This window comes from Typopeltis vanoorti, chromosome 2 (genome assembly GCF_054136105.1).
Source record: "Typopeltis vanoorti isolate ZY-2024b chromosome 2, IOZ_Tvanoo_1.0, whole genome shotgun sequence".
NCBI classification, from domain to species: domain Eukaryota; kingdom Metazoa; phylum Arthropoda; class Arachnida; order Uropygi; family Thelyphonidae; genus Typopeltis; species Typopeltis vanoorti.
In genome coordinates, this window is record NC_143550.1 from 134,177,686 (window position 1) to 134,190,272 (window position 12,587).

The 12,587-nt window shown below is 34.2% G+C and overlaps 1 protein-coding gene across 1 annotated transcript in view; it reads left to right on the top strand.

Annotated features, from left to right (window-relative positions):
- LRP1 (LDL receptor protein 1) overlaps window positions 1-12,587 on the top strand; it is a 1,646,373-nt gene that overhangs the window by 773,878 nt on the left and 859,908 nt on the right. Inside the window, exon 48 of the mRNA XM_090402369.1 lies at window positions 6,370-6,498. Coding sequence (XP_090258495.1) covers window positions 6,370-6,498 — 129 coding nt within the window. The remainder of the gene's footprint in view (window positions 1-6,369; window positions 6,499-12,587) is intronic.

Here is a 12,587-nt window from a genome sequence, read left to right on the forward strand (position 1 = left end):
GGACAAATGCATCGCGTCTCACGGTAGTTACTTCGAAAAAGACCATGTAAATGATGACGATTAAAGGTAATCTGTTTTCTGTATAAATATAGTCTTATAACTTATTGAACAGCCTCCGTACAAGATGAGTTGCTTCTCCATCAACCTATATTTCTTTCTGCCACACCTAGATAAATCACCAGATAAACAGTATTAGTTCATTGGATTAGTCCCCTACAGTTATTTACTGACCTACCAATGTATAGCTGATGTTCATTATTGCTAAGTTATTTATATTTTGCAAACAAATATATTTCCCTTTCCTCAAAATGTTTTTTAATTTTAACCATCACAAATGCAAACATTTGTGTCTAGGATCATATCTTGTTCACTCACTCCACCATAAGGTGATATACAGGACAAACACATATACTATCACAAATGTCAATTATTAATAATTCATTTATCAGTAATGCAAGCATTTCTGTTTACATCTGTTCTTTCTCTCCCTTATTTTTGGCGTTTTCAAATGTCTCATTAATGTTCATTCACACATGCACCTTCTAATAATTCAAATATTGCAACCAAAAATAACATTCTCCTTGATTATTGTTTTTTAATATATTCTTAACAAACATATTCATTTCCTCCATCTAAGCAGATTTGGTTACAATCAAAGAATCTGTCACAAATAAGTGCATCTGCTGATATACAAAGAGGAAATTGTGGCAGGCAAAGTCTCTTCTCTTAACCCGCTAAATGGTGAAGATATTTGGCAACAGTAGTTTTTTGAATGACTCAGCACGAAGCTATTAAATGTATGTGGGGGCAAGGGAGTTGTGGTATTTCTAAATATTGTTTTTGTGAAAAAAATTTATTGATATTGTGGTTTGTGAAAAAGTAAGAAATTGAAAAAAAATTTAGATAGTGGAGCAACAGAATTTGCCCACATATTTCTGTTTTGATAAACACATGATGTTTGTCTTATAGATTGTTTGGAGGATTACAGAGTATTTGGAGTTCAAGTAGGGGAGATGGTGAGTGGTGGGTTCTTCCATGATGAGTCCTTGGATGTCTCAGAGGTGCCACATAATAGTAAACAAAATGTGCCATTACATCCCATTTTGGATGGCATTGATTCACCCACATGTAATTTAGCCAAAGTGCTCACACAATATACTGTTAACACACTTTTGCACATTAACATCTAAGTATAGAAACCTCACTCCAACACACTGACATAATGTCAGTTTTGATGTCTCCTCTTTATTCACTAATATCCCACTCAAAAACACCTTAGACTTCATCCCAGCTATATTTCCTCTCAGTATCATCATGAACTTTGGCTGTTTCGCTCACTGCTAAACTTGACTATATTTTCATTTGACAAGGAAAATTCTATAATCAGATAGAGGGGACAGCCATAGGCTCTTCACTTTCTCCACCCCTAACCAAATTCTTAATGAAGACCTTTGAAAAAAAAAAGCCTTAAACTCTATCCTACATAAACCCACTGTCTGGCTATGTTATGCAGATGATTTGATCTCTATTTGGCCATATGGTCATTTTCTTAACAAATGTAAACCCCCAACAGTATCTCATTCCTAGACTCCTGACTCTGATTACACACCAACCAGATGGATCCCTGGAATTTTCTGTTTACAGAAAACCCACATATACTGGTAGATATTTTCATCAGCATTTCCCCCCCCCCCCCAACAACATGGACTATAAAAATCCTATATAACAGGGTAAAATCAGTTCTGATAGCAATGCCCTAACTGCTAAACTTGACTGTATTCTTATTCTCAACACTTTATTAGCCAATGGCTAACCCCCATAAAATGCACAAAATATTAAAAAACTGTAACCCCCTCCTCCTATACTCCTTCAGAGCAGAAATTACACAAAATCTACCTCCATTCCATATTTCTGGGACACATCCGAAAAATTAACAAAAATCTTAAGGAAATGCACTTTTCAACCACCTACAGATCACAAAAAATTAGCATCCCTGCTCCACCAAAGACCTACCACATTCTCTAGATATACCAGGTCCCTTGCAGTTGCAAACTGTCATACCACGGCCAAATAGACAGGACAGTCAATATCAAAATTTCTAAACATGGGGACTGCATCTTGTTCCACCATTACAGCGACTCTGAACTTGCTGACCATGCTCTGGGTACCCACTACAGGATATGCTGGAAGAAGGCCATTCTATTGCACTGCAGTAAATACAAATATGAGAGGCTATTCCTGTAATGTGCATCAGCCTAAGAAACTTACTAAACCTCAGCAAATTTTGGTGCATGAAACTGCCACAAATTTGGGAAGCACTATCCTCTGATCTTTAGACCCTATGGCCAAGTCCACCAAATTTAGTCCACTAGGGGTTGCCATTTAGGATTCTAGGCCTGAACTGGGTTGTCTTTCTTGAGCCTCATTTGCAAGTGTTAGTGCATGTGCATGCTTGTATCATTGTCTTTTGATCCCTGATGATCAATGTAACATTGCTGAAATATAGGAAAGTATTAATTAGTTATTATAATTAATATTTAGTATACATCATTATTTCCTGAAAAATAATAGTTGTGAATTGCCAACATATAAACTTTTTCTACTATAATTACTTAATAGTAGTAGTAATAATATTATGGGGGGGGGGATAGGGAAGGAAACTTTTTAAAGCTACCAATACTAGTCACAGACTGTTATTCTGATATTACAACTTTTAAGTTTTAATTTAAAATAATGAATTTACAAGTTACGTGGATATAATATTTGAAAAGTCCAGTGATTATTTTCCATGACTCTCCTAAAATATGGACATGGTATTTGACTGCATAATTTATTTTTTTTTAGCATTATTTCTTTGCTGCTTTCTGTGATAAGCTTCATCACGGATCTATAATAAATGAATTTCTCACAATGAGTTATATAATTGTAGCCATCAATAACAGCCATGGTAAATATTAGTGAATTAGCCCCTAATGTATGTGTGTGATGAAATTCAGTTTTCTGATTTTAACATGTTCGCTGCCAACTACGAGCATACTTGTAGTTGCTATATAAGCCTCACAAGCCAACTACGAATATACCCGTATGTCAATTACCGACCTCCTATGCCAAGCACGAGTTAACCTGTAGTAGACACATATTAATTTGGACCCTTGGCTTGTGAATAAAGAGGAGAGCACGTCTGGGGGCTTGGTAGAAGGAAAATAATTTTAGCAAAAGTATAGTATATTATTATATTATAAGAGGTATTGTTTCATAAACTGTTTATTTATTAATGCAAATAGAACAATTTTTTTTGAATTTTTTTCAACATATATCATTAGCTGGGTCATCGCTAGAGTCTTCTGTAGGATTATAATCATCTTCGGAATCGGAACCAAATAATTAATTTCATTCTTCATTGCTTATATTAGCATAAGCTTCTAATTCTTCATCAGTAAGCTTTATTTTACTGGCCATGGCTTAATTGAAGGTTTTTATTTAGATAATTTTAAATAATTACAAGACTAGATGCAGTAAACCTTACTGCACTGATTGCTGAACGTCACTGACTCTGAACTCAAGTCACACAGTCGTCAGTGAATGTAAGACATAGGTGGGGAATGATACGAGATTACTTGTAGTTTGCGTATGAAACAAAATTCTGTCTGATAAGCCAGCTACAAGATAACTCATACTGACCCGAAGAGCATGACAGCGAACATGTTAATTTTGAAAGAAGCATGCTATTCAATTTAAAATATCATTTATTTAAAGTTAAGAAAACTTGCATATTTGTAAACTAACAGTGTGATAGTACATATGTTATTCAATATTATATTGTAGTATTACGTTGTTCAGTGTGTGATGATTTTAATTTAGAAAGAAGCATCAGAGGAGATAGTACTACTACTATGATTTAAATATACTACCAGTCTATTTAAATCATCCTGCAAAATTTTAACATCATCTTTATTGACTATAGCTCTATCCAATTTTTCATCATCAGCAAACAACTAAATATTTCCTCTCAGATAATTTTCTATATCATTAATGTACAAATTAAATAGTTGTGGTCTAAGTACAGAGCCCTGTGTCATGCTACTAGTTACAGGCTTTCTACTGGACTCTACTCTTGAATAAACTACTATCTGGTATTTCTCAATCAACCACCCTCTTGTTCACATCATGAACTTCATGTCATCAAGGAAGATGATTTGTCTGTTTGAGTTTGACCTCTGAAAATCATACTTCAAGAAGAAAGAGTGGTAGATGATAGGGTAATTTTTAGAAATTGAAGAGTAGTAAATAATTGCAGATAAATGTTAAAGAACATGACAAGGAAATCCTCAGGCTAAGAAGTTCAAAAAATATTTCAGTATGTTATTCATTTTTCTAGATTTGGTATTCTCTCACTTCTTCTCTTCAAGGATTAGGCATTTGCCTATTCCAGCTTCATTGGTCTTCCTTTTTGTCTCTCTCTTTCCCTTTGGTCTATATCTATCCACCTCTTTTGTTAGCTGATATCTTTCCATCAATATAAAATACCATTTATTTAAAGTTAAGAAAACTTACATATTTGTAAACCACAATAATGTGACAGCACAAAGGCTATTTAGTATTTTAGAATTACATTGTTTGTTTGCTGATTTTAATTTAGAAAGAAGCATCCTAGGAGATAGTACTGCTAGGATGATTTGGAATGTCTTTCATTGAAATGTCAAATTGCACAAAATTACAAGTGTGACACAATAAATTGTGCCTTGCATAGTTTGGACAGTAACATTCCTTTACATTGAACTGCCTTAGTATTATGTACTAGGATAATGTAATGGGAATTATATATTTACATGAAATTGCCTTAGCATTATATACTGGAACAGTTTGATGAGATCTCCATGGTTCTACTCACAGTAATGAGGAAAAAATTCTACAATTTAATAAATGCAGCTTCAAAAATCTCTAAAAATTGTTCAACCACTTGCACATGTTCAGATATTCTTGACTACTACCTAATGTTTCACATCCCACAGTTTGAAATAGATGACATCTCACAGGCCAAATTTGTTCCCAAATATTACATCATTCTGGCACTGCATTCTGTTTCCCAATAACAGTGCAACCTGGTAGGAAATATTCTGCCATGAATTTCCATAGCTGGGCACTAATGATTACACTTGGTTTAACTTTATGTTCCAAGGTATCTTATCAGGAGAGATCTTTCTTTGAAAATTGCTTATGGTCATCTTCCAGTAAATGCCATCAAATTGAGGTACTTTAACTAAAGAGATCCAATCAGCAATATTTGTTACAGATTGGAAATAGAAGAATATGCATTCTGTAACTATCCTGTTGCCTTGCATTCTTGGAACAGACTATAATATGTTGGGCACTCTATTTCATACAGTAGAATGAGTTTTTTTTTTTTTTTTGCAATATCCTCCACCAGTGTGCAATGCAAAAAGATTCTTGATGTTTATAATTAATGGTTTAAAACATCATTAAAAAGTTAGTAAACTTTTTAATGATGTTTTTAATGATGCTATTAAATAATGTATTGTAGAATTATGTTGTTCAGTCTGCTGATTTTAATTTAGAAATAAACATTTTAAGAGATAGTGGCACTCACCCAAACCCACCCACACTACACAATATTCATTGGAGAGATAAAATTCTGTTTTTTCCTATTATGATTTTTCACACTGTTCTTATTGCCAATTGTAGGGATGTCTGGGAAGCATTCTCATGCAGTGAAGCCAACTGAAAACAGTTAGTAAGGGCTAACTACCTGGATACCAGTAATCCATACGTTTTGGTTACTATAGCATGTTGAATTGATCTTTTGGTAGTTCAGCTACATACTTTTATTTAAAAAAAAAATACCCTTTGGCTGCATGGTGATATAAAAGAGATTAAGTCTTTCTCTCCCTCTCCTACCATTCATCTATGTCTTCTTTCTTCTGTTACATACTGGCAGGCTCTGTTGCCCTCATATATTAGTTTACTTCACTTGTCCACCTTAATAAAAGTTAAAATCAGTCTATGTAGTGATCCTGTCTATAATTGAATGCAGTGTTCTGCAAGAAAGTGTGTTGTGTCTTATGAGAGTATGATAATTAGCTATGAACTCAACTGCCTCTGCATACAGAGGAATCAAGAAGTTACTTCTTAATCAAGAACTTCTTGTGCAAACTTTTCTTTTCAGAAAACTTTAGGTAAAGAATGAAAGAAAGATATAATTTCTTGCCATGTATAATTTATTTAGTACTTTTTTCCATTTTCAACAAATTTTGTTATCCTTTCTTAGAACTTAAACTTATATATGTGATATTTATTAACATTTTCTATAATTAAATATCTTAACTATCTTATTTTAATTTGAATATATAGGTACACTTAACCCTTGTTTGGGTCTAAATGGAGGATGCGGAGATGTATGCAGTGTCAGTGTTGATGGTCGGATAGAATGTTCATGCTTTCCTGGACGAATTCTACTACCTGATGGAAAAAGATGTGCAGGTATATATGTTTAATGGCTTATATAGGCTTATATATAATTAAGTCAATCATACTGCATAGCAGCATTATATAAATAAACTCACGTTTGGTTGATATAGTAAAATATTTAGATAACCACAATATCGTTTCCAGTTATAAGTTCAATATGTTATGATTTTTTTTTTTTTTTTTTTTTTTTTTTTTTTTTTTTTTTTTTTAAGATTAAATCAGTTTAATTACTTAGTGTTGGAGGTGGCAGGAGTTTTCCTCCTTGACTTTCAAGGAGGAAATCATCATCTTCATTCATTCGTTCATGAAATTCCCAATATGTACCCTCCAAAAGGTGTATAGATTACCATGATAGTACAACAAGAAAAGCTAGTAATAATATAAGCTTTTCTTGTTTTACTATCATGGTAATCTACACCCCCTTTGGAGGGTACATATTGGGAATTTCATGAATGAAGATGATGATGATTTTAATTGTAATAGTCCAAAATAACTATAATCAGATTTGTTGAAGGTCGGTTTTATGTTTTTGAGGGAGATGGGGGGGGGGAGACACTTGGAGTTAACCCCACAGCCACAGTTTGACTAACTCATTACCTGGGATAGTGGCTGGTGAAATGAATATCAGGTAAACCAATATGTATATCATGGAATTCACCACTCACATATAAGTCATGTATAGTCACTCCTAGTTGGTTTCTTTGACTCTTTCATTGTCCTTGATCCTTTTCCCTAATTTTTTATTATTTTCTTATTTTCTCCTTGTTTGTTAGGCTCAGTCTGTCACAGCCATCTGCTATAGAGTACAGGACTGAACCTGATAGTATTGAATCATGAGGCTACCCAACAGCTAGCAAATAATCCTGCTGCCACTTTCTGTGTGGATGAGAGGAGGGGACTGTTGTGGCCACATTCACAGGATGAGATTTCTCATCTTGGAATAACCTAAGCTTATATTCACTCCCAACTCATATACAACTCACCCATAGCATCTTCATTCTCTAAATAAACATGATTTTATATATTTGCTCATATACAAATATACAAAATTTTAATTTTGTGTATTTGCTCTCACTTTCTTCACTTTTTTATTTTTATTTATTTATTATTATTATTATTAATTTTTTTAGGACTTCTAGTAGAGCCTGGTTTGGTCAGATGTGGCACAACTGCTGATATCTCTTATTTTTACATGCCATTACTGACTTCTATATTTCATTCAAATTTCACCGTCTTCAGTTAGATAAATTCATCAGTCTAAAGCTATTCAACTGGTACTCATACCTCATGAGACAATCCCTCTACACACTTTGTTCATTCATTCTAAATACATTCAATTTTCTTAACATCCATTAAAATTCTTTCATCATTAAAGATGACTATCCTAATCCAACATTTGTCTGACTAAAGAGAGAGAGAGATGATATATATCACAGCTTCCTTTCTAATTTTAATTAAGTCTACAATCTGCTAACTTTATTAGTTGTGTTACTAGCATGATTCCTGAACTTAAATTTCCTATCAACAAAATTACTCAAAAGCTTTGTTTTTATTAACTTCTTTAAAATCTGTCTATTCAGCTTAATATCCATTAAAGAACATGGTCATCAGAACAGTTGGTTACTCAGCCCAATTTTGCATCATTAGCAAAGAGTGAAGTTGCCAAGCATGTGGAATTCTCTGTCAAGAAAGGATTTATGTTGCACTATAAAGCTAATAATTATGGCAGACTTAGGGGTCATCTTGGACCAGCGCCATGGCTTGAGAAGCTACAAAGAAAGAATGCCAGTAGTGCATGGAAAGTGGTCAGCAATTGTTGGAGAGAAGCAGTATCAGACTGCATATCCAAGGTCTGGAGGATAAAACAAATGGAAAATAAGTTGATGAGTAGAGATATAAAGCAACAGATGCTAGAAAAGAAAACACCATGGAGGGAATATAAAGAAAAAGGAATCGGCATGCTCATGATGCAGTGCAAAGTGCAAGCAAGAAGGATGACTAGTTCAGTAAGAAAGGCCAAGTAAAATTATGAGAGAAAGATTATAAGATTATGCTAAACAGGACAAACTAAACCCAAAGAATTTTTTCATTATTTGGCAAGTAAGAAGGAAAATTACTAGGATAGGATGACTTTGAACAATGCTCATGGTAGAAAGGTGGTAGAGGCAAATGAAATAGTTGAGTTTCTATTTCCATACTCATGCAGGTGAAGACTTCAAAATTGAGGTAAATGAAGAGTTGGAAAATATGAAAATATGGCATGTTGGCCCATGTACCAAGTAATTGTGCAAGAGAACTGGCATTGCTTCTGATGAAGTTGTTCAATCTAAGTCTTAGATCTGGCCAGGTTCCAGGGCAGTGGAAAGAAGGTAAGATAGTTCTGTTGCATAAAGGTGACTCCTAGAGAGAGAGAGAGAGAGAGAGAGAGAGAGAGGTAGCAAACTACATGCCAAATAATATATCAGGAATGGTTTAAAGGTAAAATCCAACATTGGGTGGATAGGTGTGTGATACTCTACAGTGAGCAGCATGGCTTTGTAAAAGGTAGGGTCCTGTTTTTAATTTATTCACATTTTATAATAAAGTGACTGCAAAATTGGATAAAGGAAATGACTACACCATGATATTGCTGGATTTTGCCAAGCCGTGTGACAGAATACCACGTGAAAAATTAAAATGTACAAAAGTTTGGGAATTGGTATTGAGTGCTGCTAGTGTCGAGAGAAGAAGTAGTGGTCAACTTACATCAGTATATTGGTTTGATGATTTGTGTAGAAAGGAGGTTGACACTGCATGGGAAATGATAAGGCGGTATCTAACACAAGCAATGCATAACTGCCTGCCAAGAGTTAAATGAATAAATAGAGTAGGATTGAGATGGATGAATGGTGAAATCTAGCAAGCAGTGTTATAAAAGAAGTTTTTATGGAGGATGTACAAAACAGTTTGCAGTGAACAGATGCATGAAAAATATTAAGTGCAAGCCAGAAAAGTGACAAGCATGGTTAAAAAAGAAAAAGTAGAATCTGAGAGGAGATTGTCCAGTCAAGTCAAAGCTAATCCAAGGAATTTTTCTGCTATGAGGCAAGCAAGAGGAAAAAATACTTTCTTTCATGCTTACACGGTGATCAGAATACATTATGAAAATTATGGGGACAACTAACGTGTTAGAGCAAAAGTTTAGTTTAATATAAACCAAAATGAACACTCGACGACTTGACTCGAACACCCTACTTAGTTCTAGCATAGTTTAGGACTTTAATCAATTTTCAGCTTTCATTGGAAACTATTCCATACCAATTGGTTGAAATTTATATGTATAATCACACCTTTTTATTTTTTATTTATTATTTATTTATTTTATTTCTTTATTATATTATTTTATTTAGCCCAATTTAAATTTGTAACCTAAAAATAGATAACAATAATAATAGGACTCTAAGCTTTGATGTAGTAAAAGTTTTTTTTTCCACCACAGGTCAGACCAATAATTGTTGTAACGATTGGTCAGTAACTTTAGCAAACCATGTAGATTGTAGTGCAGCTTGTTTCTCTGTATATATGTGTATGCTCCAGATGATGACCTTGATATGAATGTCAAGTGTTCATTTTGGTTTATATTAAACTAAAGTTTTGCTCTAACATAGAAGTTTTCTCCATAATTTCCATAATGTAAGAGGAAAAATAATTATGGCAAGTTGATACTGGAGGAGAGTTATGGTAGCAGAATAACTATAGTAAATGATATAGTGGAATTATTTAATGAGCACTTCATCAGTGTATATTGTAATGGTGTGAATAATGCTTGACAACATGTAGAAGAGAGGCAAGAATTAGGAGAATTTAAGGTGAAAGAATCAGAGGTGTATCAAGGTGTTGCTTGGGTTAGATATTAATAAGGCTGTGGGAATGGATGACCTACCACCATGTATTTTAAAGAATGTGCAAAAGAGTTAGGGATGTCCTTGGCCTGGTTATTTAACAAAAGCCTTACAGTGGGGATAGTTCCTAAGGAGCAGAAAGAAGGCAAAATACTACCTCTCCACAAGTATTGTTGGAGAACAGACGTTTCCAATTATAGGACTGAACTGTATATATGCAGTTGTGATCAAAGCATTGGAAAAATTGGTTAGAAATAATATACAAGATTGGACTGATCGACATAAGATTCTCTATGATGGTCAGCATGGGTTTGTGAAGAGTCACTACTCTTTAAATTATATATCAGGGATTGTTTTAATGTTAATAAATGTAAGGTGTTACACTTTGGGATACAGAGATATAAAGCTACATACTTGATGGAGCTGTACTTCAGGAAGTGAATAAATTCGAGATCTATGGGATATTCAGTTGTTTGCTGATGGTGCAAAACTAGGGTGAGCAATAGCAGAAATGTATATAAATATCCTGCAGGATGATTTAAAGAAATTGGCATTGTGGACAAAGGCTAGTGATTCTCAATTTAATGTTGCAAAATGGAAGGTTATGCACTTCTGGTTGAAAAAGTTGCATACAGTGTATCATATTGATGATACTAGATTGCTAGAATTTGATGAAGTTACAGAGTTGGGGATAATGACGGACAGAGAGTTGAAGTTCACAGGGCACATTGTTGAAAACAGTCAAAACAATTACCTGGATGTTGAAAAACATACTAACAAATAAAGGTAGGGAAATTATTATCGCTCTTTATAAGGCTATTGTGAATTGAAAGAGATATGTTTATATAGGGGGTGCTTAAGGGTCAAAGCTGTATAACTGAACAAACCAAATTAAAAAATGTTGGTACAACATGACAAAATTTAATGCCGGCTGGGGCGTCGCCCGGTTAAACAAGGCCCCATTGTTTTCGTCAGTGAACCAGAGAAAACAGCGAAAAGTCAGCTACAAACCCCAACTCAACATCACCAGAGTTAAAGATCGGTACTATCAATGTAAGAAGCCTGAATGGCAAAGAAATGGAGCTAGCTGAGGAATTAGATAAGTACCAGATCGACATAATAGGGGTGACTGAAACAAAAAAGACCAAAACTGGTGAGATTTTTCTGAGCAATAAATACAAAATATTATATTCAGGCAATGACAATCAAGGCAAAGAAGGAGTAGCCATAGTATTCAACACAAAATATGAGGCTAATTTTCTTGAATGGCAGTCAGTCTCAAGTACAGTAATGTGGGCAAATATGAGAATGGGGAACTGGACAATGAGACTTATTTGTGCCTATTGTCCCACAGAAGGTTCTATTAAGGTAGAAGTGGAGGAATTTTTTGAGGCTTTAGAAAAAGCAACTGACACAATAAAAAAGGAAAAGTTGGTCCTTGTTGGGGATCTAAATAGCAGAGTAGGAAATGATTGTGAGACATACAAAAATATTTTGTGAAAATTTGGAGAAAAAAGCAAAGCTAATAATAATGGCAAATATCTGTTGGATTTCTGCTCAGGACATGGACTGGTTATTACTAACACCATGTTCCAACATAAAAAAATGTGCACAAATTCACATAGAGAGAAGAGGCTAGGAATAAGAAAAGTCTCATTGACTATGTTATTGTTGATAGTGATGTTTTCTTCCTGGTGCAGGACACCAGAGTGTACAGAGGATTTGAAATTGGAAGTGATCACTATTTAGTCTTGAGCAGGATAAAATTGAATTTCATATTGAAAAGAATAACATGTAAGAAAGTTTTAAAGCGAATAAAAGTTGAGCAGCTCTCAGATGTGAACTGTAGACTAAAATACACAAAGATTATTGAAGAAAAAATGAAAGAGTTTGAGAACAGGAATCAAACCTTGGAGATTCAGTGGCAAACTTTGAAGAAAACATTGATTGATTCTGCCAGAGAGGCATGTGGTGAGGTTGTCTGCAAGGATAAAAAAATCAGAACTCCCTGGTGGACAGAGGAAGTTAAAGAGGAAGTGAATGAAAAGAGGAAAGCATATCAAAAGTTCCTGTCAAATAAGTTAGCTTGTGCTCTTAGAGAATATAGAGACAAATGCAAGAATGCTAACCACTGTGTAAAACTAGCTAAACAAAAGTCATGGGAGGACTTTGGCAAGAATATAGAAAATAAATATCAAGAAGGTGGCAAAATATTCTGGA